Source organism: Gymnoscopelus microlampas (genome assembly GCF_963454915.1).
Source record: "Gymnoscopelus microlampas genome assembly, chromosome: 17".
In the NCBI taxonomy this organism is placed as follows: domain Eukaryota; kingdom Metazoa; phylum Chordata; class Actinopteri; order Myctophiformes; family Myctophidae; genus Gymnoscopelus; species Gymnoscopelus microlampas.
In genome coordinates, this window is record NC_139954.1 from 45600640 (window position 1) to 45626631 (window position 25992).

At 43.2% G+C, this 25992-nt stretch overlaps 1 protein-coding gene across 3 annotated transcripts in view; it reads left to right on the forward strand.

Moving 5' to 3' along the window:
- lypd6b (LY6/PLAUR domain containing 6B) overlaps window positions 1–25775 on the forward strand; it is a 46271-nt gene extending 20496 nt beyond the window's left edge. Inside the window, exons 2-6 of one of the 3 annotated variants that reach the window (XM_084083763.1) lie at window positions 5968–6027; window positions 21585–21714; window positions 22639–22737; window positions 23919–24049; window positions 25237–25775. In XM_084083763.1, coding sequence (XP_083939889.1) covers window positions 21615–21714; window positions 22639–22737; window positions 23919–24049; window positions 25237–25425 — 519 coding nt within the window. In that variant the 5' untranslated portion in view covers window positions 5968–6027; window positions 21585–21614 and the 3' untranslated portion in view covers window positions 25426–25775. Of the gene's footprint in view, window positions 1–5967; window positions 6028–16977; window positions 17082–21584; window positions 21715–22638; window positions 22738–23918; window positions 24050–25236 lie in introns of those variants that run through there. The other 2 variants (XM_084083765.1, XM_084083764.1) reach the window with 2 other exon arrangements.
- Window positions 25776–25992: the final 217 nt, after the last annotated feature.

Genomic DNA, 25992 nt, shown 5'->3' on the forward strand with positions numbered 1-25992 from the left:
GTCTGTCAGTGTCGGCTCTCAGGTGCATTCAGCAACTTTTTTTTCACACCTTCCAACCGACTGATCTCCCGACTTCATTGGACTGCCAGGCGATAGTAATCTGTAGTCCAGGGGTCTTCAACAGGGGGTCCGGGACCCCTAGGGGGTCCTCAGAGTTACTACAGGGGGTCCGCCAAATCTTTGTGTGATATGATTTTTTGTTCTTACCTTAACCACTTGAACCCTAGCATCCCTTTTTCTGAGGAAAACTTTAGCCAAAAAATAGCAGATCTACAAGCTCACAACGCCTCGCGCTGCGAGGCGTTGTGAGATCCTGAAGAAAAAAACAAAAACAAAAAAATACCAAAATCTTTAACTTAACCCATTTCATTTTTAGATTTGAGCTAAAAAGCATTATTTTACACTTTGGGCTATTCAAAAATAGCAGATATACAAGCTCATAGCGCGGCACCGAGTGCCGCGCTTCGAGCTTGTAGATCTGCTATTTTTGAAAAATCTGGAAAATGTGTGCAAATCTTTGAATATATATTGTCTTAAAGCGAACATTTTTTACTCAAATCTTTGCTTCTGGGGGTCCCTGGAACAAGATATTTTGATGGGGGTCCACGGCCAAATACATATCATTTTGGGGGTCCTTGACATGAAAAAGATTGAGCACCACTGATATAGAAACATACGTTTTTCAGAATACTGTTGAGATTTAGGAGACATGTAGAATCGGCTTCAGGTCTCAATGGGTTAAGTACATTACTTGAGTAAATGTACTTAGTTACTTTCCACCACTGCTACCAGTCCACTACAAAGTTTCATTTCCCATTTAACGCCAAATATAATGTAACAAACTGCACTGCACAGCGTAGTGTCAAATAATGTCACCTGTGAGATCTGCTATTTTTTGGCAAAGAGGTTTGGTGTAGAGCGAAAAAAGAGCAGACCAAGTAAACGAAAAAAAGTTGAATCTGAAACACAATTGTATACAAAATAGAGGGGGTCCCTGCTTCATCTGTCTCTCAGCTAGGGGGTCCTTGGCCTGAAAACGTTGAAGACCCCTGCTGTAGTCTGTTTGGTGGAGAGCTACCTTTACGGCTTCTGGGCTACAAGCAGGGCTACTCTGCTTGCTACACCCACACCAGGATGGATGGAATGCCACATCCACGGCTCTCAATGCTATTCTGTCATGCGACGGTGGCAACAAGATGACCTGATGGGTGATTTGTTTTAGAGGGGAAACCATAATAAAAACGTCAAAGATGCAGTTATAGTATAGAGTGGTATTGTAGTAGTGAGTCCTGCAGTGACTACACTGGTACAGTAGTAGCAGACGCAGGGGTGGGTGTGCGTGCTATGGCTAGCCCACGCCGATTGGTTGGCCATGACATCATGCTCACTTAGAGGGTGCTTTCTGTCATTTCCTTGTATGTTTGTTCGGAGCACAATTCCGGTTGACCTCAGACCTCAGGAATACAAACCATAATATTTACCAGGAGCAAACTGTCGGAATCCTCGAACCCCACACCTTGCACCGCGGGAGCAAAACAGGACGAGATCGCATAACAACCGCACATTACGCACTCCAATTTATTACCCCCAATACATCACCTCCTATACCTACTTGAAATGGCCACGGGGAAACTTAAGTCAACCTTAAGTGCTGGATTTATGCTGTTACCAACCAGACCGATCACCCTCGGGCGTTAAATGCAAAGAAAGGGGTGGATCGCTGACATACCACTGAAGCCATTTTCGGCATTAAATGAATGGACCCAGAACTAATTTAGTGCAAAAGGTGTTTCCCCTGCCTTTTCATTTGAGTGATGTCATTTGGGTTGTCATCGCGAAACAATGCAGATAATGATGTAGCAGAAGGGTTGCATGTGGGACAGTGGGAGTAAAGCCCACTTATTACTTCTGGGTGGCGATGAAGTCTATATGTGTTCGCATTACAGTACAATGATGCTACGAGGGGTAGTTCCAGGAGAAGCAATCTGTAAAAGATGCGTTTCAAACTTTCATCATCGGCACGCCAAAGGCAGCTGACCCAACCGCCGAAATATGACATGTTGACGTGCATGAGAATGTGTTTGTCCCGACTACATCAAAGCACAGAGTATCAGAGCCCGAAGTGAAGGATCTTGTCATCCACTTAGAAAACAACACACGGTATGTCACGACACTTGTGGAGCATCTGACTTCACACACATCCGAAGTAAAGCAACAACACCTTTGTGCAGGGGTCTTCAAACGTTTTCAGGCCAAGGACCCCCTGCTGAGAGAGGGATGAAGCAGGGACCCCCACTAAATACTGTATTGTATAAAATGATGTTGCATGCAGATTAAACTTCTTCATAGATTTCATGGATCATCATCATAGACCATTTAACCATGTAAACCGTCAATACATAGTAAACTTGACCTTTCACTCTGTACTTAGTCTGCTCTTTTATCCCTCCACACCACACCATTACATTACATTACACCAAACCTATTTGTCGAAAATAGCCGATCTATTGTAGATCTGCTATTTTCGGCTAAAGTTCTCCTCAGAATAGGGATGCTTGGCGGCCCCCCTGTAGTAACTCTGAGGACCCCCTAGGGGTCCTGGACCCCTGTTGAAGACCCCTGCCTTAGTAGATCCACAGACTCCACCAACAGAAATGGGAAACATTCTTTGAATGTACATTGTTTGTAATGTTTTTTTTCTATTGTTGTTGTTGTGTTCTGAGCATTTATCAGATAGGTTTACAGTGGAGAGACAACACAGAGAGAGAGAGTTAGGGGAGTGACGCACCACTCGCCCCCAGCAGTTATTGTATTCTTTTTACTGAGGTTTAGGTTAGGAATAAGTTTAGGTTCATGCATAGTTTTACTGAGGTTACGTTTAGGAATAAGGTTAGGTTTAGACATAGTTTTACTGAGGTTACGTTTAGGAATAAGGTTAGGTTTAGACATAGTTTTACTGAGGTAACGTTTAGGAATAAGGTTAGGTTTAGGCATAGTTTTACTGAGGCTAAGTTTAGGAATAAGGTTAGTATTAGACATAGTTTTACTGAGGTTACGTTTAGGAATAAGGTTAGGTTTAGGCATAGTTTTACTGAGGTTACGTTTAGGAATAAGGTTAGGTTTAGGCATAGTTTTACTGAGGTTACGTTTAGGAATACCTGGTGGCGACCGTTCCGAGGTTCTTCATTCTTCATTCACAGTCATACCAATGGCAAACTGCATATACTGTATATGGTGACTACAATACATTGCAGTCTGATATTTTGTCGTAATCAATGTCTGGTGGATGAGGATTGTTTTAACCCTTTAAGACCTGGAACATCTGTGCCACTTTAGATTTCTTTGGCTATTCAAAAATAGCAGATCTACAAGCTCGTAGCGCGGCACCGAGTGCCGCGCTACGAGCTTGTAGATCTGCTATTTTTGAAAAATGTCTTTTTTAGATTCTTTTCAAAAAACTCTTAGGATTTAGAAAACATTTTTAAGAATCGCCTCAGGTCTTAAAGGGTTAAAATGTAAGTATTAACTTGTTTCCTTCGTTCTTAAGATATTTTGGCGGGCTTTTTTGTCTTTATTGATTGTGCAGTGCTTAGAGACAGAGAGAGTAGGGGTGTGACATGCAACAAATCCGCCGCGAGGCTCGGGAATCGAACCTGGGACACACCGGTATGAGCCTTTACCACTCGGCTACCGGCGTCCCCAACTACTTTCCTTCTTGTTTACTTTGCTTTCCGCAAAACTGAGACATGATGTGAGTAATGACTACCTTTAGACTCCATTTGAGCTCTTAATTTTGGGTGTATTTTCTATGCTTATAATGCTACTGTAGACGGTAAAAAAAAGAATTCTAAGAATGACGCATTGGATTGATTTAGATCCTGTTTGCTTAATTAGCATTTTAAAGCCTCCAGAACAAGCGATAGATGCAATCTTTACAGTGACTTAATCTGACTTGGAGAGAAATAGAAAAAACAAGATGAAAGATAAGTGTGTGCTGTGGGCACATGGAAATTACCAACAGACATACCATGGATTTCTGAAAAGCTTCAGCAAAGCTACTCGCCCTTCTGCACAGAACTCATTTGTCACACTTCATTTGCTGTGTTTACCATTCTCTCACATGCAGCACACTTTAAACTTTGTAGTATAGGCCCCTGAGCCCACCCTCTGGCAGGGACGTGCACAGATAGACTCTAGGTGGTGCTAGAGCACCTGCCCTTTGCCCTCTTGACCAGAAGTGCCCTTTTGAAAAAAGGGCACAGCAGGGGTCTTCAACAGGGTGTCCGGGACCCCTAGGGGGTCCTCAGAGTTACTACAGGGGGTCCGCCAAATCTTTATGTGATATGATTTTTCTTTTTACCATAACCACTCGAAAACCTAGCATCCCTTTTCTAAGGAGAACTTTAGAGGTGTAGGTGTAGAGGGAAAAAAGAGCAGACCAAGTATTACATTACATTACATTACAGTCATTTAGCAGACGCTTTTATCCAAAGCGACTTACAATAAGTGTATTCAACATAGGTAGGGAACGAAAACTACTAATCACCAGAAGTTTTAAGTACATTTCCTGCAAAAACAAGCAACCAAGAGTATACCTAGCGCTAAGGTAAAAGTGCAATATATCAGCTACCTACTTTCTTAAACAGATGAGACAAAAATGGCAAAATCAAATGAGCACGAGCTAAAACAAATAAGTGTATCGACTAAACAAGATCCAATAAAACAATACAAAAATAAAACAAGAGTTCGTACAACTAGTTAACAACAAGTAGGCCAGGCAAAGAGGAAGGATAGTGTTTCCTGAAGAGGTGGGTTTTCAGCCTGCGGCGAAAGATGGGCAGTGACTCTGCTGTCCTAACATCAGTGGGAAGTTCATTCCACCACTGTGGGGCAAGTAAACAAAAAAAAGTATAATTTACTTGAGCACCTGCCCCTCAAAATGTCTGTGCACGCCACTGCCCTCTGGCCTGCATCCAGTGAACGAATGAATGAAAGAAAATGGCAAAACGCCATTACGCACAGTTTATTCTATATATTGCGGCTACAGTAATTGCCTACATAAATAGATTATTATTGCACTGAGATGAACACAAAGCGTCCAGATCAGCCTGCAGCGATTTAGGCAAAACTTACAGCAGGAAAGCCACACACTGGCAGTCTGAACCAACCATAAACACAATCAAATGACATAAAAAACACACTACTGCTATAACCCTGCGATAGTGCAAACAAATAACTTTGGGAGACATAAAACCATCCACAAAAAAAAAAACATCCGCAAAAACAAAACAAAAACGTGCATAATCCTGACCGTGTGAGCCTGTCACCTGTAGGAACTTTTCTGTGGAACCGGGTCAAACTAAATGTAATGCCTCAACTCAAATATGATTATTTTTGGGGGGTTGCCAGTTCAAATATGATTATTTTGGGGGGTTGCGGTTTGAAAAGGTTGAGAACCCCTGATATAGACCATACGCAGATGTTATTATTGCCTTGTTCTCTGTGTATTCAAGAAGCATCAGTCTAGACATTTCTGTCATGCAGCCCTCAGCTGAGTACATCATTGCCCCCCCCCCCCGCCCCCCCACCCAGTACCTCTATTATCTGCCTTGTTGATCAATGGACGGCCTCAGTACTTTACGACCTGCGTGTTCTGTGCTCCTCTGACTGAGAGGCATTGTCCAATAACAGAACAACTCACTCTCTCACAAAAAGAAGCCATAAAGGGCCCTGGGTTTATACTTCTAGGACCAAGGTTTTATGACGGGCCTAGCCCACCACACCCCCCCTCCTCCTCCCCCCAGGGCCATTTCCTGCTCTGGTCTCATCCAGTCAGAGTGAGAGAGGATGAGCTGGTTGAAGAGCAAATTAGCAAAGGGAACGGGAAGACCTCGTTGTTTGGTGGGTTTTTTACAGTTGGCTGGGATACCTTTCTCATCATCATCGCCTTCTTCTTTCTGTGTGTAGAAGAGAGTACTGAAGACCCAGTCAGTCAGACAGCTGAGGACCCCTCCAGGAACTCTTAAGGTACAGTATAACCCCCCCCAATATAATCATATTTGAACTGGGGACCCCCCACCCTGACAATCACTGTAGGCATTACACAGATAAAATAGCCAAACTACTACAAAATTCTATATGTTCTTACGTAATATTTGACAATTTGGCCATTTTGGTATTAAAAAGGTCTTAAAGGTCATTCAATTGTAACTTTAGAAATGTGCAGATGCCCTGTATACACTTATACTGTATGTTGGTTTGTTTACTGTTGAGTGAGGAAACAATGTTGCACATTAAGCTAATCATTTGGGGACTAGGGGACCCCCCCCCAAAAAAAAAAATTGGGGACCCCTCTGGGGGGTAAACCATTGCCCTAAGGCAGGGGTCTTCAACGTTTTCAGGCTAAGGACCCTCTAGCTGAGAGAGAGATGAAGCAGGGACCCCCTCTATATTGTATAAAATTGTGTTTCAGATTAACTTTTTAAAAGATTTGGTCTGCTCTCTTTTCCATCTAGACCAAACCTCTTTGCCAAAAATAGCTGATCTACAAGCTCACAACGCCTCGCAGCGTGAGGCGTTGTGAGCTTGCAGATCTGCTATTTTTGGGCTAAAGTTCTCCTCAGAATAGGGATGCTAGTGTTCAAGTGGTTAATGTAAAACATAAAAATCATATCACACAAAGATTTGGTGGACCCCCTGTAGTAACTCTGTGGACCCCCTAGGGGTCACGGACCCCCTGTTGAAGACCCCTGCCCTAAGGTACAGTAAGCGTCTATTTCAGTCGAGCTTCTCTTGTATTTGACGTGGGCTCATGTCCTAATAGCTCGCATCCACGTTCCACGTGTGTGTACTTTACGTTCTGTGTGTTTGCTGCTTAAGTTACTGTACATGTTTGCTCTTGCTCCCAGGGACATGACATGGAACAAACGACACACGCTTAATTAGTCAGATGATGCCTTCCAGTTTTTAAGTGGTGCAGAGCTAAGCACCACGTTCGTTCAGTATACAGCAAGAGATCGTTTAATTTTCCAGAGCACTCCTCTTGTTTGTTTGAAGTCGGGCCTCCGGTGGGAGTTTTATTTGAGTGGAGGCCTCCACTGGCATCCCTTTGAGCCCCATCTCTCCTCCAGTCAGCTGCCCTGCCGGGGCTCCACACACACAAACACTGTAACCCGATCAGCTGCCCTCCTCGTCCTAATGGAGGATCCTAATAGCCAGCCAAGCGCATTCCTGTGGGCCGTGATCACTTGGGTCCCCAACCATGAGTTCCTAGGGGTGACTATACTACCTCTTCCTACCTTAAAGGAGAATTTTGGACTAAAGTTGTATTACCTTTTCTATGATGTTATGATATCTTAGGATGAATGGTACAGTAGAAAAATGTCATAACTCCACCCCTGGTCCGCCACAGCTTAAAAAGGTGCGCGGATAGGCCTTAGGTTAGATCACATATTTTAATAGCTTTTTCTTCTTTTTTTTTGTGAGAGATCTGACGTTCATAGTGACAGAACACTGTCCAAAAAAAAACAAAAAAACAAAAAAAAACAGAAGTCTCGCTAGACGAGATTTCAATCTCATCTAGCGAGACTTCTGTTTTTTTGTTTTTTTTGTTGCATAGTGTCACTATGAACATCAGATCTAAACAAAAACAAAACAAAAAAAGCTATTAAAATATGTGATCTAACCTAAGGCCTGTCCGCTTCAACTGTAAGTGAGATTCCCCATTCTAGTGAATGAGGCAGCTTAGAGGGCTTTTAAGCTGTGGCGGACCAGGGGTGGAGTTATGAATTTTTTCTACTGTACCATTCATCCTAAGATATCATAACATCATAGAAAAGGTAATAAAACTTTAGTCCAAAATTCTCCTTTAAGGGTAGCCCTGAAACGTCATGGAACCACTTGTTCCTGGTTTTTGAATGGCCTCCGTTTACAACCCCGTACATCTACATAAACGTTCAGATTTCAATTATAAAGTGCTTACCCCAAAGCCACGGATGTAACAAGTTAAAGCGCCCGGGTCTAAGTACCCGTATCTTCCGTATTTTTCAATAAAAAAGCATTTAAATCCGATCGGCGGGCCATTTTTTCATAGAGCTATAATGTATCAGAGTGCAGTACACGTAGTTGAAAGCATAAGGAGACAGTTCGGAGAAAATGGCCACCGATCGGATTAAAATGCTTTTTATTGAACAATGCGGAAGATACGGGTACTTAAACCCGGGCGCTTTAACTTGTTACATCCATGGCCGGGGGGTAAGCACTTTATATTTGAAATTTGAACGTTTATGTAGATGTTACTGGTTGTAAATGGAGTCCATTCAAAAAACCAAGAACAAGTGGGTCCATGACGCCTGTGACAGACGAGCGTCATGTGAACCATGGCTACCTTAAGGGCTGTGTTGTGTCAGGGTGCTGAGGCTGATGTACCATCAAGCACCAAACATCCAAAAATATGTTTTCTCACCTGGCTGTCAGTCACCTAGGTCCAGGTGTTTCACCCATTTAGACTGGGACATCGTTTTTTGATTTATTTGGCTATTGAAAAATCTTGAAAATGTGTACAAATCTTTGAATATATGTATTTTTTAAAGCAAACATTTGTAATCCAAATCTTTGCTTCTGGGGATTCTACAAATGTCTTCTAAATACTTTTTTTTTTTTTTTTTAAACACTTACAGTATGTTATCTTTATCAGTGGTTCTCAAACTTTTTCATGTCAAAATGATATGTATTTGGCCACGGACCCCCATCTCAATATTTAGTCCAAGGGACCCCCATGAAGCAAAGATTTGAGTAAAAAATGTTCGCTTTAAAAAATATATATTCAAAGATTTGCACACATTTTCACGATTAAAAAAAAAATTGAGATCTACAAGCTCAGCGCGGCACCGAGCTTGTAGATCTGCTATTTTTCAATAGCCTAAAGAAATCTTAAGTGACAGAGTTGTGTTCCCAGTCTTAAAGGGTTAATAGTGTCTTCCTCAAAAATGGCATAGCTCATCATTTTTGGCAGAAATCTGGCACATTGTTTTTCAGTCGGGCCGGGCGTACCAACAATCAGTGACGTTTGGAAAACAGCGCCAGAGAATTCCTAGAAGCCCGGTTTTTATTTCCTTTTGTCATTGGGCTTCCGCATACTAAGTGAGTGACTTTATGCATCATGCAAGCTAAGGCTAGATTTTTGCCCCGTCAGCTCCGCCGCCCCGCGCTCTATTGTTCCAACGGGGATCACTCATCTCCCTTCACTCTCCCCCCCGGGGACAAACTCCCGCCAGCATCCTGTGAAGCCTATAAAAACACACATCGTGACTCAAAATGTTTCACCTACTTCACAATTAGCCACAGCCAAGAATAGACACGTGGGATACGTGGTGCTGTGCCGCGCTATGAGCTTGTAGATCTGCTATTTTTGAAAAATCTTGAAAATGTGTGCATATCTTTGAACATATATATATATTTTTTAAAGCGAACATTTTTTACTCACATCTTTGCTTCTGGCACAAAACATTTTCAGATGGGGGTCCGCGGCCGAATGTATATCAATTTAGGGGTCCTTGGCATGAAAAAGGTTGAAAACCACATTTAGGTACGTGGGCTACATGGTGCTGTTATAGACATTCAGGCAGCTGGCTGCAGCCATTGAGGTGTCCCCACCACCGGTCAAGCACACACAAGCTGACGCCAGTAGCCTAATACAGTAGTAGGAGTAGTCAAACTTTTGGACCCCCAAATTGATACATATTAACCCGCGGACCCCCCATTTTCATTAATATATGCCATGATGGACCCCCATATACGTTTGATATGCACGGACCCCTATTTTGATAACATTTTAAATCTCTGGGACCCCAAAAGTCTCAGTGAGTGCCATTTGTACACTCAGAGTTACAGGCCCGCAAGGGTCCATTTGGTTAACTATCAATGATTTCGCTGGGGACCCCCTTGAAATCCCCTCCCCCCCAAGGACCCCTAGGGGGTCCACACTTTGAGAACCGCTGGCCTAATAGTCATGTCCACTTCAGTACGACCCGACAAGGACATGGCAGGCTGGCTCTCTGGTTCTGTGCCTTTTTGCATCTCCTCTCACCTACAGTCCCACAGCAGGCCTCTGCCAAAAAAAAACAAGCCATAAATCTGTCATTTGTATCGCCCACGGCACGTAAAACTGGTAGAGTGTAATCGTACACAATGGTTGCAACATAAACGTAAGGCTCGGTTACTGTTTCTACCTCGTTATCACCGTTTCCATCTCTCTTCATCTCACCCTGTTCGTACATATGTGCATGTGTCTAAATATTAACGCCGGCCCCTGCCAAAGCGAGCGCAATAAGGACGTTTTTTAAGGAAGGAAAAAAAAACGCCACAAACGCCATGTACCGTCTGGTTCCTTAACTGATAAACAGTAATTAAGCTATCATTTAATCAAACCCCACAGGCAGCGTAGTGATTGATACAGGTAGGTGACACTGACAGACAAATGAGTATCAGTCAGTTTAATTACTGCCGTAATTATAGGAAACGTTCCAATCAAAATAAAAGCAAGAATGAGTTGTATGCGAAAGGGGGAGGCGGGGGAAAGAACAGCGGCCACATCCCTAGTGTAGATTAAGGCTCGCTCCCTTGTGAAGTTGCGGAATTATTCTTGAACTGTGTGCGAGAATGCTTCTTGCCCTGGGGGCGCGGGGTGGGGGGGGGGGGGGGGGGGGGGAGCCACAGCGTTCATGTGGTGAGTATGCATTCCCAGTCTCTCCGTGGATACCACTGAGCTACTCATTATCTTACTGTGTAACACTTACCACCCCAGAGTCCGTTTATCTATCAGTTTTGCTGCTCTCACCATTCCTTCTTAGCCTGGTAAACCCTCCCTCCAGAAATCTCATTTCCATTTGATTTCAGAAGTGAGTCTGGCCTGATCCGCCTTTCTGCAATATTGGCTGTGGGCTGGAGTTGGGCGGGAGTAATACCGTTGACTGACAACCCCTTCAGCCAATGATCGTTTTTCCCCTTCAGCCAATTGCAGTGGATTTTTACCATCTCCGTCACTAATATGACGCAACGGGACTTCTGAGATCGCCATGCCCAAAATAGGTTGCCTTATTGGGCTACATGCGTGTCACAGCCCGCCCCTCCCGGTTCTCTGAATTTATATTTTTAAATAGGCTCTGTCATGATTAATTGACCACATATATGAAGTTAAACAACTAAATTCTATCCAAATGATATCTTAACAGTAAATTCCGTGCCTCAAAAAAGAAGTTTGAGGCCGTTTTAGAAACAAAAGTAAACAGTGAAGGCACTCGGACAACAACAATGGCTGCCGTTCGTCTTTTGTCGGAGGCACTCAGGCTGCACTCGGCTTCATTCGGGCTCACTCGAACTCGCCACCTGATTGGCCAACTGTCGCTGTCAATCACAGAACGATGAGCGACGACGCTGATAGGCTCGTCAGTTCGGCGTACAGAGCCAATATTGCAGAAAGGCGGATCAGGCCAGGCTCACTTCTGAAATCAAATGGAAATGAGATTTCCGGAGGGAGGGTTTACCCGGCTAATTCCTTCTGGGTTCTGTCGTATTTATTGTGGCGTGGTGGTGGGACGACGACTCAGGGGGTGGGACTTGAAAAGTGTCAAATGTGTGGTGAGACCAAGGTTTTTTTTTTCTTTTTTTTTTTCGTTTCCCTTTTTTTTCTCCCTCCATAAACTCTGTTCTGGTAAAACTGTGCAGACTGGCTGTGAGGTTTGACAGTTGAGAATGCCTGCAGGCCGCAGCTGCTGTATACAATACATGAGGCTTTGAATAGTAGCAATGCAAACTAAGGTACTATCAACCTTTAATACAGTAGAAATACTGTGTGTGTGTGTGTGTGTGTGTGTGTGTGTGTGTGTGTGTGTGTGTGTGTGTGTGTGTGTGTGTGTGTGTGTGTGTGTGTGTGTGTGTGTGTGTGTGTGTGTGTGTGTGTGTGTGTGTGTGTGTGTGTGTGTGTGTGTGTGTGTGTGGGATACTTTATTAGTCAGAAATGGTAACAGCACGTGGTACAGTCAGACATTGAGGCTGAAAGGATAAAACAAACAAGACCTGGGGACTTGTTGTGGTCCCCCATGTATTCAATTCATCAACATAGCATGCAAAATGTACACAATAATGCATCATCAACAAATACAAAACACTATGTACGAATGAGAAAAAGGAAAAAAAGGCAGCAGGAATTTACATTTAGCTCCCCTTGTGGTCTCCTGATAGATGTTATGAATTGCACGTGCGTGCGTGCACACAAGAGAGATAAAATTGGTAAATCTAATAGGTTTGTTGAGGTTTACAAAGTGGTAAGTTTCTTGTCATTATCTAAAGAAAAACACATTTTGGAGTGATTTTATGAGGGTGTTTTTGGATTTGATGCTACATGTAGGTGGGCCTTTACTGCAGGTTTAGAGTTGTGCCTCTCAGCGTGTTGTACTGCAACAGATACAGCGTTCTGCAGGTGATGCTGTAAATTTTCACACCTTTGGTGTTTAAAGTACGTGTGTGAGGATAGGATATGCTCTTTTTTTTTTTACTGTGTGAGGCCCCAGGGAGCTTTAGGAACAATGGAAGAGTATTTGACTTGAGATGAAGGGCTGTGGGCTCTTCCTTTTTCTGATTACAGCCCTTTGCCTCCATTCCACTCACTATTAGTTACTCAGAATGATTAATTGTGGCCATTACTGTAAGCTCCTAGCATTCATTTTTCTGATTTACGGTTTATGTTCATGTCTCACAGAAACCCTAATGGGCCCACTCCTCTTACTATGGTGTGAATAAGGACCCTGTGTGTTGGCTGACAAGCTATACATAAACATTATGTATATACAACCAGTACATATACTCAAGTACTGTGTACTTAAGTACAAATTTGAGGGATTTTTATTTTACTGGAGCGTATTCAAATTTTTAGTACTTTTACTTTTACTCCACTAGACCATTACGTCCTCAAAAGCAAATATTGTACTTTTACTCCACTACAATTATTTGACAACTTTTAGTTAGTAGTTACTTACCACTTCAGCCCTATTTAAACTTTGGCTATTTGTCTACACGTGTCTACAAGCTCACAGTGCGTAGCATCGCAACGTGTTGTGAGCTTGTAGATCGGCTATTTTCAAAAGGCTTTATATAAAATGTAGACATATTGTGAAAGGAGACATTCTGCATAATGAGTACTTTTACTTTTGGTACTTTAAGTAATATTTTGATGCCAATACTTTTCTACTTATTTTACTCAAGTACACTTTGATTACCGGACTTTTACTTGTAACGGAGTGTTTCTACATTGCAGTATTACTGATACTTTTACTTCAGTGAAACATTTTAGTACTTTTTCCACCTCTGGCAACTTAAAAAAAAAAGCCCATGTTCCCCTTTGATGTGGATGCACACCTTGCTGCAGAGATTATGTTAGGGAATAATAACATGACAATGTGCATTCACTCGCCTGTCACAACTATGTCATACCTGCCCTGAAATGTAAGTTTGACTTATGTGCTCCGATGCACAATGAAATCGTTCATCGAAATTATTTATATATAGCAATTAATGATCAAATGAAATTTCCTGAAGCTTGACAGGCCTTTGGTTGATGAGAAAATTTGAATTCTCCGCTTCTGCTAACTCCACAAACGTAGCATCCACAGCTGCGTGAAAAAGCATGGGGGTCAATGAATTTGCAACCCGGGCCAGTTAACCCTTTAAGACCGGGAACGCATCTGTGTCATTTTAAGATTTCTTTGGCTATATACAAGCTCATAGCGCGGCACCGAGTGCCGCGCTATGAGCTTGTATATCTGCTATTGTTTTTGAAAAATAGTGAAATGTGTGCAAATCTTTAGTTTGAATGTATTTTTTTTTTTTTAAGTGAAAGTTTTTAACTCAAATCTTTGCTTCTGGGGATTTTACAAATGTCTTCTAAATCCAGTTTGTTTTTCCTAAAGTAAAAAAAAAAAAAGTTTTTACTTATGTTGCTATATTATTATATTATATTATCAATGGAATGATTATCAAGTTTTTTCATGTCAAGGACCCCCAAAATAATCCAAAATGTCCGCGGACCCCCTCCCATCTAAAAATATTTATTTCCAGGGACCCCCAGAAGCAAAGATTTGAGTTAAAAATGTATATAAAAGATTTGCACACATTTTCACGATTTTTCAAAAAAATAGCAGTTATACAAGCTCGTAGATCTGCTATTTTTGAATAGCCAAAGAAATCTTAAAATGACACACATGCGTTCCCTTCCCGGCCTTAAAGGGTTAAAGGAGCAGGAAGCTAGGGCCAGGGGCTTAAATTAAAAAGCTGAAGAAACATCAGCCCTGGTTTTCCCCCCACATGCCCCACATGCCGGGGTTTGTTATCGGGTCCAGGTGCTGCGTGAACCGAGCGGGCGGGCGGGCGGGCAGGGCAGGGCAGGGTAGGCAGTCAGGTGCTCCAGCTGGAATGTGTTTTTCCCAGACATGGCATCAGGCTCGCCGGAACTTCCACTGAGAGCTCGGAGTGCATTAACCCATTTAGACCGGGAACGCATCTGTGGCATTTTAAGATATACAAGCTCATTAGCGCGGCACTCGGTGCCGCGCTAATGAGCTTGTACTGTAGATCTGCTATTTTTTTTTGCTATTTGTGCGATTATTTGAATATATATATTTTTAAAGGGAACATTTGTAACTCAAATCTTTGCTTCATGGGGGTCCCTGGAACTAAATATTTTGAGATGGGGGGTCCACGGCCAAATGCATATAATTTTGGGGGTCCTTGACATGAAAAGGTTTGAACACCACAAGGTTTGAAACATACGTTTTTATACAGAAAACTGTTAGGATTTAGAAGACATTTGAAGAATCACCCAGAAGCAAAGATTTGAGTTACAAATGTTTGCTTTAAAAATATATATGTTCAAAGATTTTGACGAATTTTCACGATTTTTTAAAAATAGCAGATCTACAAGCTCATAGCGCGGCACTCGGTGCCGCGCTATGAGCTTGTAGATCTGCTATTTTTTTTTTATAGCCAAAGAAATCTAAAAATGACACACAGATGCGTTCGCGGTCTCAGTGGGTTAAAACCCTACAAAACACAATGAGTGCAGTGCGCGGGACCCCCGCTGTTAGGGAACTTGAAAGTGATTCCATCTCTTCCCACTCCAGGGCCCTTCCTTCCTCCTTCCCTTGAGTCGTGGGAACTGGAGCCCATGCCTTCATCCCAGTAAACGGTTGCCAGATTTTGGGAGCGAAATATGCAACCAGGTCTAGAAAAAACGAGCCCAAAAGAACGTGACTATATAGGCCACATGAGCACTTTAAGCCTATATACTGTATACATCGGGTATTTGAAAATAGCGAGCCTACAAGCCAGAGCTTGTAGATCAGCTATTTTCCCAAAAAATCTTCTAACAACACAAATCTGGTATGGGGCTCCCTGGCACAAAATATTTTAGGGACAAATACATATTAATTTGGGGGTCCATGACATGAAAATGTTACTGGTTTAAAAAATAATTAAAAAATGTGGAAGCAAGCCCAAATAAGCAACTACACTAACCTGCAACTACCAACGTTTACAAGCAACTTTAAAGAAAAACAAGCCCACAAGTCGCTTATAATAAGCAGACCTGGCAACACAGGAGGAAAGCCCTGCTGGTCCCTTGCAGGAGATAAAAGTTAAGGGTGTTCTAAAAATATGCAGTGATGGACAGTGTTGATGTTGCAGCGAAAACGGGTCGTTTCCAAAGAGATAAAATTGGAGCTTGACAATTGCAGTATATTCAAGCCTGGAGTCAGGTTAAACCTGACTTCATATATACTATTGGCAATTAGGGAAATGCATACATGTACTTATCTTTTTTTTTTATTGTGAAAATGTGTGCAAATCTTTGAACAAATATATGTTTAAAGTGAACATCTTTAACTCAAATCTTTGCTCCTGGGGGTCCCTGGAACAAACATATTTTGAGATCGGGGGCCGGCGGCCAAATACATAAAAGTTTGTCAGCAAACTGTTAGGATTTAGAAGACATTAAAGTAGAATCGGCCTCAGGTCTTTAATGGGTTAATTTGCACGGGGCGGAACTGGCGTGGCGTGTGAATTTCCCAGGCCCACCTGCGCTTTGAGGTCAGAGAAGCCCTTGCTATCGGTGTGATTTTATTCCAGCATAAACCAGGCCCCCAAACGATAGTGTTCACAAAGCAACAGCTAATGTGTTTGGCGGTGGAGGTTCAAGTGTTTGTCTACAGATTTCTTCATACATAAATGAACTGATAAGGCTGCCGGGTGTCCCCGTGTGACCCGTAGTTCACACGTGACCATAGAGTCAATATTGCAGAGATAGGGGGACCCTGCAGAGATAAAAGCTGCAGTTTGTTTCCCATGGGCCTGCTGCGACCCATACCTGCCCTCGGCACGGTTGTTAAGAAGGGGAAAAAAGTCTTGTGTCATATCATATGTCAGACCCAGTAATCTCCATGAAACACGTTTAGTCTGTGTGTTTTTTAGCAATATCCGCCTTTTAAAGAGCTCGATCTGCACCGAGGAAGTGGGGGGGGGGGGAGGGGGATGGGGGGGACACTGTGTCACTGTGTTTGAGAATGTTAATGAGGTTAGTTGTGAATTGGCTTGCACCACCTTGTTAAAAAGTGGCTGTTCCCAGTTCCCACACAGTAGCCCCCATCAGTTGACCAATAACATCGCTGCTCCCATCGGCAGGAAGTTGGGGGTGGTGGTGGTGAGAGAGAGAGAGAGAGAGAGAGAGAGACAGAGAGGAGGTCTTTGGGAAATCACTTCTTCTTGGTTCTTCTGTATTAACCATGCAGGGATCTGTCAGACTGTCCACACCACTGGCCTCACACTCACTGCTCCCTGAAACATTTGTGGAACTGGAAAGAAAATACTACTAATCTACTATTTTAAGTCAAAGGTATGCCTTGACTAAACATTCTGCAAAATGATGTAACTTTTAAACAATCGTCGTGTTGCAAAGTTTCAACAGCTTTTAAGCCTGCTTGCTGCTTAAGGATTTCCTGTCATCACTTCAGGACATGACATATTGTACAGTAGTGGTAAGTCATTGCAAGGGGAAGTTGTTAACTTAGTAGTTAGTTATTTGAATGGGTGAAAATACCTTCAACTGTGATATCATGCTGAGTCTTGACCCTGTTTATTTTAGTTATTTTTTGCCATATTTAGGTTATTAACGGAGTGCTACAAAGCTTATTTCTGCAGTATTCCAAAGATATACCTTAACCTTACATCTTTTATGGTTTCCTTGGCATACTTAGGCTTGTTTGCCTTGATTTAAAAATGTTATACATTCTTTGTGGCATTGATTGATTAACGTGTAACTACTTTAAAGTATTGACTTGCTGCATAAAACGATTTGAGTGAAAGGGTTAAGTGTGTTTGTAGTGGGAGGTGACAGACCAGACAGAGGAAGCGGTGGACTCCACACCAGCGTGTGGCACCAGGATGACGTGTCTCACAATGAATCCCCATGTCTCCGTGTTCTCGTGGCTTTACTGTACCTTCGTATCGTTTATAGTCCTCACATAGTTTTAAATACTTCACACGTGTTGCAGTGTGCGCGGCGAATTCTGCAGAATTCACGTTTAAACTTAAAGTTTAAACCCATTAACTCGTTGAGACCTGGAACGCATCTGTGTCACTTCTTGATTTGAGTTAAAAAGCATTGTTATACTTTGGCTCGTGAAAATGTGTGCAAATCTTCTTTTTTTTTAAAGCCAACATTTATAACTGAAATCTTTGCTTCTGGGGGTCCCTGGAACAACATATTTTGAGATGGGGGTCCGCAGCCAAATACATATCATTTTGGGGTCCTTGACATTAAAAAGTTTGAAAACCACTGACATAGCAACATATGTTTTTTCAAAAAACTGCCAATTCTATGATATGTAATTGGCCGCGGACCGCCATCTGATTTGTGTAAAAAAAAAGATTTTTCAAAAATAGCAGATGTACAAGCTTGCTGCAAGCTTGTACATCTGCTATTTTTCTAAATATCTTTCAAAATCCTGAAAGAGTTTTCTGGAAAACTTATGTTGCTATACATATATAGCTCAAATCTAGAATGACACAGATGCTTTACCCGATTTTAACGGCCCAAGAGGCCATTCTTTGAAGTGGCCCATCCGTATAGCGGTGTCATTGTTTTCAATTAGTCCCCGCGCGGCAGTCAGACGGGACAGTTGCGGCGAGCTAAACATAGCTTTGACACAACAAGCACATTGCATGTTGACACAACAAGCACATGCATGCCCCGGCTGCATACCTCCAGCCACCAGGGTCAGTGAACCCAAAGAAGCCCGGCTGAACACGCCATGAAGTCGAAACCCCTCCGGATGTCGTAGAGGTGTCAAATGTTTATTTGCTCTAAAAAGGCCGAGGGGTTGACCGGCCCTCCCCTCGCATAGGCCTGTGAGAAGTGTGGCCGCGGTTTTGTGACTGATTGATGGATGGCCAGATTTTTTTTTGTCATCTGAAATGTTTTACTTCTTGTCTAGTTTTAGTCGACTAAATATCATAAGATTATAGTCGACTAAAATGTATTTTGGCGGTGCGCCGGTGCCTTGATGGCGTCGTAATGACTGATTTTGCACTCGGTTGCATGCTGAAAATAGCCGATCTACAAGCTTGTAGATCTGCTATTTTCACAGCGCAACACCCGAGCGCAACCAAACATAAAAAGACTTGTCTTTTAGTTCTACTGGATCTCTTCTCCACTAGTCACTCCCTAAGATTTTAGTCTAGTTTTTATTTGTTGACGAAATTGTCAATATATTTAGTCTCAGTTTTAGTCATCATAGCTTAGTTTTTATTTAGTTTTTATTTAGTTTTCGTCAGTGAGACGAACATTTTTCGTCATAGTTTTAGTCGACGAAATCAACACTGTGGATGGCCCCGGTTTACTTAGCGAGGCTTGTGGGTTTTTGAAGGAAAGGAGAGATAAGAGTCTTGTGTTTGCGGACACTGATTCCACATCGGGGTCAGTCGGGGCGCTCTGTGGTTTCCGTGACCCTCAACAGTGGATTATCTGAGGCGGAACAGGTGACTGTTGACTCGGCAAACAACGTAAAGACATGGTCATTTAGTGTCTTGCAACGTACTCATTAGTATCCACACTGGGTTTTGTTTTGTCGTCACATCTACTTTAAACCACTTAAACCCTATACTTAGTTGACTGGATTCTCAAGGGCTCTAATACTCCTGTTTTCGCTCTTAGCCCCAGAATATAGTGACACTAGTTCGAGTGGTTTAAAGCACACCACCACATCTTTATGCCAAAGCATGGGTCTCTTGGATAACTGCTGTTTATCAGCCTGGGTCTGACACATGAGCGGATGACATGACAACGCATCGACACACACACATTGTTGATTCAGTCACACCGCTGCATGTTTAAGTCATCCCACCACAGGCTATGACTGACTGGAACTGAAGGCCCATAGACGGCACCTCAAAAAGACTTCTCTTTATGTAAGCTGACAAATTGGAGCCACTTGAGTTTAATTTAACCTGAAATATAATTATGTCCTTGTGTTTCTGCTCTTATAGACCAAACGCTCTAGTGACTCGTGATGGTGTCGAGTCGCACTGTTTTCGGTGAATCTGCTGCCCAACGTCTGAAGCGCTTATCTGAAAAAGCTGCCGTTTTGACTTACTCAATTAGAGATGACTTAGTTAGTTTTACATCAGCGCTGACCTCTTTTCTTTGGAACACAACGTCTCTTTCATGTCCCTCTGTGTTGGAGAGTTGGGGGGGGGGGAGTCTAATACTCTGTAGTAACAGTGTCGCTTGTCTAAAATAATTGATTGTTGTCAGGCAACACCGATTTGCGATTGGAGTAATATTTCTTCTGAAGAAATGCAGCCTGTTTTCCAAGTGTCTGTTGATTTTGACAGCAAATTTTGATTGAGTTTTAGTCATAGTCTTCTGAATAAAATTCCATTTAATTGTAGTCATATCATGTCATGTGAAATGTTTTAGTTTTTGTTTACTTTTAGTCGACTAAATGTACTGTTGATTTAGTCGACTATAATGTATGTTGGCGGGGCCTTGATGGCGTCGTAATGGCTGATTTTACACTTGGTTGCATGCTGAAAATAGCCGATCTGCAAGCTCACAACGCGCCGCGCTGCGACGCGTTGTGAGCTTGTAGAGCGGCTATTTTCAGAGCGCAACACCCGAGCACAACCAAACTCAAAATTACTTGTTTTTCAGTTTTACTGGATCTCTTCTCCTCTCGTCCCTCACTAACATTTGAGTCTAGTTTTTATTTGTTGACGAACGTGTCAATATATTTGTCTTAGTTTTAGTCATCGTAGCTTAGTTTTTATTTAGTTTTCGTCAGTGAAAAGATGTAGTAGACGAACATTTTTCGTCATAATTTTAGTTGACGAAATCAACACTACCTGAGGGTCTGTTTTCTAAGTGTCTGCTCAGAGAGCAAAACTGCTTTTTTCCCCCCCTCATGAATTTCTCGAGCTCCTCGGTTCGTTCATTTGCGCGTGCCGCCATGTCTGCCGTCTTCTGCACTTACCCTCACTTACCTGCCCACCCAGTCACCTGACGTTAGAGGTCAAAACGCCCCTCATAAGAAAGTCAAAGTTCAGAGGTTCAGTCAAAGCTCCAGTGGAGACCTGATCCTCTTTGGAACTTCCAGAGGTCATGACCCCAGGCCCCAGTGCCATGACCCGTAGGAGCGGCTAAAGGTGATTAGGTCAAGGCAATTTGAATACCGTGGTGCTATTTAATACTGCACTGTTAAATAGCAGCTCTCTGTTATATGGAGGAGCCCATTTCAGGTTATGGTAACGTGAGCCTAAATTGTAAACATTTGAATGAACACCCTTAACTACTTTCAACCTGGTGTCAATTTGTTTTTGAAAATAGCATATCTACAAGCTCACAGTGTGTCACATTGCGACTTGTGAATCGGCCGTTCTACGATGAAGTATACAGGGCTTAAAGTGGTTAAACCAGTGGTTCTCAAACTTTTTCATGTCAAGGACCCCCAAATTGACATTTATTAGCCCGCGGACCCCCATTTGAAAAGATGTGCCAAGGACCCCCATAAGAGAAGATTTTTTTACGGCTCTAGCAGTGATTTTCAACCATTTTAATTTATTGGACCCCCAGTTTGACATGCATTATTAGGCTACTAGGCTCTGAGAGTGTACAAATGGAACCAAATGGACCTCAGAGATACAGACCCATAAGGGTCCATTTGGTTCCTGTCCATCATTTAGCTGGGGTCCCCCTGGAACTCCCTCAAGGGCCCCTGGGGGTCCCCGGACCCCACTTTGAGAACCAACGGGTTAAACGAGTCAAATGTTGGTTCCTGTCCTCTTTCATCAATTCTAGAGCCCAAGCGATGCCAGATGTTTGGGTTCGATCCTGATTTTGGAGAGTACGAGACCACTGATCATTGTTGTGTTGACCGATATTTTGTCAAAAGCTATTGTCTCTCTTGCTGCATCATAACAGCTAAAAGGGATGGGGTGTGTTACTTGTGTCTCTGATGTGTTTCCATTGCTGTGTGTTTCAGGTCTGTTGATGATTGCGTCGGTGACTGAAGATGCACATGGCCGCTGTTCATCTCCTGGCTCTGGTGGCCATATGTGACACGGTGAAGGGCGACCGCATCAACTTCTACAACGTCAGACCACCAGTAGAGGGTACAGATGACTTTTTTAACAGTTTGATGCTGTATCATGAATAGATGTATTATGCAGCCAATGTGTGATTTTAACCGCTTTCAACCTGCTGTCCCTATTTTGGGCATGGCATTATAGTTGAAAAGGTTTTCAGAAATGTAAAAAAAAAATACAAGATCACAACGTGTCATATTTCGATGCATTGTGATCTTTTCCATTTTTTTTTTAATTATTATTTTTGGAGCTTTTATGCCTTTATTGATAGTACACAGTATAGAGAGAGAGAGAGAGAGAGACAGGGAACAAGGAGTGACACACAGCAAAGGTTGTCAGGCTTGGGAATCGAACCCTTGACTCGCTGTCAGGCTATATATTAGAGCCTATATAATGCATGCACCTCTATGCACCTTAACCGCTAGGCCAGCGGCGCCCTCCAACTTCAATCAAATCTAAGTGTTTAATTGATTAGAATTGATTTAGCACTTTTTTGGGGAATAAGATATGGGTCGAACATAAGGTGGTCTAGGACTCCAGAATCAGGCTCTAATCATGATGCTATAACAATTATGAATACTAGACCATACCCGGTCGACGCATCCGTGGGGGGATATGCGCACATGATCTGGCAACCCGGGAGGAAGTTCGTCCCATAGCTGGGCAGCCCCGTAACCATTGCGACATTCTTTGACACAAAAGCGCTAATAAGAAGCTGAGATTTGATGAAATTGAAAAACGGGCTTCACAGTTAAGTTCAGATGGTAATGGTCAATGGCTGTGTGCAAAATCAGAGCAATTGGTCCAGCCACTGAGGAGAACCGGCTAGCTTCACCTACTCACCTACTCAAGACGGTTACTAGAATTATAGTATGATTGTTGTCTGACATTAGAGAAGTACTTACTGTCATAGAGATGTCATGGTTTCCTTCCTTGCTCTGCTCTTCACAGCCACTCCGTTCCCAAAGAGCTTCAAGTGCTTCACCTGTGAGCGAGCTCACGATAACTACAACTGTAACCGCTGGGCAGAGGACAAGTGGTGTCCGCAAGGTGAGGGAGTGCTTTCTGCATGCGCACGCACACACACACACACACACACACACACACACACACACACACACACACACACACACACACACACAGTTATCTGACACACAGAGTCAGATATATGCTGTATGTATCAGTAGTTCTCTAACTTTTTTGTGGCAAGGACCCCCAAATTGATATCTATTTGGCTCCCATCCGACCGAATGGGCACATACTTGGCATGTGTGTCCCATTTGACCCCCCGGGGTCATGCGGTCCCGAGCGGCAATTCAATTAGACCCAACAGTTTCTGAGAACCAAAAAAAAACACTGTCACGGATGTCTGTATCTCTCTGTCCGTGGATCTGTGGAGGACACACTGAATCGGCTTCACTGATCGGCGAGCTCTGTATCGTTTACGATAGTCATTCACTCATATTTAATATGTCTGTTTCTGGCAAGAATTTTATTAATTTGGCGGCGGTAACGTTAGTGTTTTCTCGCCGTCAGTTGATGCTTCATATCTATATGGGTCTTCGTGCTCATTAGTTTATTTTTGGAACACAGTTCTTATATGACACAATATTAAACACGTCTATGGGAATTCAGAATGGAGGAAAAAAAACGTGACCCGGGTAGGAATGCGTAAATTACGTCAGACCTTGGTGCTCTATTGTTCTGCTAACCCCTACTTAATCTGAGTTCCCAGAAGTTTTCGCCAGCTCTCGCATACAAACGGGAGCGGCGAGGAACTTCTGGGCCAGAGCCCTGGTATTTGTGGGCGGGATGTAACGTACGCTCAGAATCTGAGCGGACACGCCTCTTACCGGTCTGAGAGCTGTGCAACTCCTCTAAAAAGTCAGACGAGAGGCAAACAGCAGTACACAACAATGGCGGCCGCAATTTCTCAAGGGGAAATTGCTTCCCGTCGCTCCTATTTACATGCAACACCCACTGCATGTGGATCTTCATTGGCTGTTGATTTGAATCACAACGCAGTGGCCGCGGCCCTGCTGTCCAGGCTTTCAGCCGAAGCCTCCCAGACTATGCTAACCCCTACTAAACAGGTACCGATGATGATGTTTTTTACACTGTAAATAATGTTAATGTAAAAATGGAGACAAAACCTGTATCCAGTCGGTACAGAAATGAGAGAGCGGTAATTTAAAAGCCCCCCCCCCTCCTCCCCCCTTTTCATTCCACAGATACTCAGTTCTGTATGACAATCCATCACTTCAACAATCATGGAAAAACCAAGTTTGTGACTAAAAGATGTGCCGTCCGTGAAGACTGCCAGATGTCAGGCTGCAGGCGCCACCGGGACACTGGACACACGGTATGTCTGCGCTTTACAAATACCAAACCTATGACCTACGGCCCCTCCTGGTTTTTGTCACTGTATATTTGCACATACGTGACATTTTGTCCTCTCTGTATTTACCTTTCCTATAACTACTAGGAGCAGTGAGCAGCCATTAGTACGGCGCTTGAGGAGCAGTTTTAGGGGTTAAGCATCTTGCTCAGGGACACATTGGACACATTGCTGAGGCATTGCCCACATGACCCACATTGCTGTGTGTGTATAAACACATTTATTGTAGAGATGCTGTCATGACAGAGGAGGCTCTCTCCTGACTGAGTGTGTGTGTGTGTGTGTGTGGGGAATGGATGACTGTGTGCATCGATTACAACAGGTGTGCGGACCAGTCACACCTAATGTAACCCAGATAGTTTGGAGTGACTGCTTAAATCGGCCATCACCCACACACACAACACACGGCCATTATTTAGACTTTTTTTTATGACCTCGGTATCTGCAATTATACAGCCGCTGGGTCCCGGTTTGTAACCACTTTCAACCTTGCGTGAAAATGTTCAAAAGTTTTGTTAATGTTTAAAAAAAAATCAATCTACAATCTCCCAACACCTGAGCTTACATCGGTAATTGGTGGTTTAGTGTTCTCCAAAATCAGCATCGGTTTTTGGACCGAGCATTGATTGGACCCACAAATCTGGCATCGGGCGGGGCTCTAACAAAATATGCACAATGCACAGCCATCTGTATGCACAGCCATCTGTTCTGTTGATTACGTTGCTAACATCTCTTCCCTACTCTTATTTTGGAAGAAGAAAGAGGCCCCCACAGTCAAACTCTGGCTCAACGAGATGACAGAATCCTTACATTTTAGAAAGAATCAGATTTATACTCAAAGAGAAACTGAAAGATTTTGAAAAGATTTGGAAGCCTTTAGTCTCCTTTCTTAAAGGTTGATAGGCTAGTCCTTGTGGATGACCCGTGTCGCACGTAGCACTTCTGGGGAGGGGGAAGGGAGGCGGGAGGGTCCCTTTGTTGTTTTCCTTAAGTTTGAGTGTATTCTTTTCATGTTACCCGTCTATTGTGTGTATATGTCTGTTGGTTTAAAAAAAAAAAGCAATCCATATGTATGAACAGAATGTATAATATTACCCTGTGCTTCACAATAAAAAAGATTTGAAACATCTCTTCCCTTCCCTTCTCTACAGGAGTGTGTGTCTTGCTGCGAGGGGATGATCTGCAACGTCGAGGTCCCCACCAACCAGACCAACGCAGTGTTCGCACACACACAAGCATCATCATCCAGCTCGACGTCGAACGTACGGCAGAGGAGTCTGGCCTGGTTGACCCTAGTGACTCTGGGACTGAGCCGATGGCTCCTGTTGTTGTTGTTGTGACTCAACCAGGGACGGAAGGTTGCTGGCAAACCTTCAGAGACGGCCTCCCTCACTGGGGAACCAAACCCCACAATGACTGATGGGTTGTCTCCATGGACGGGAGTGACCTTTTAAGCACAGTAGACATTCAGACCGTTTCAAAATAATGTCTGTGAACCACCTAATAGGCTCTATGCACAGCAGAAATATTGTGAAGACATTCACAGGTGTTACCAATGACGCCAATGAAGGCTCTGTTCCATTCTGGTCAAACAGAGTCAGGGTGCTGATATTCTGCATGTTGGCACACTGGAAACACTCTGCTACACCAGTGGGTCTTAAATTTGGGTCCAGGAACCCTCATGGTTCCCTGAGGGGGTTCCAAATGGCCCCTTACGGATGTGTAACTCTGAGAGTGTACAAATGGAACCAAATGGACCCGTAAGGGTCCATTTGGTTCCATTTGTACACTCTCAGTTATGGGGGTCGTGGAATTGAAAAAATCGGAGAACCACACTGCTACACTAAATGGAACAGAGCCTTCGTTAGTATAATTGGTAACACTTGTGAAGGAAGTGATAATATGGC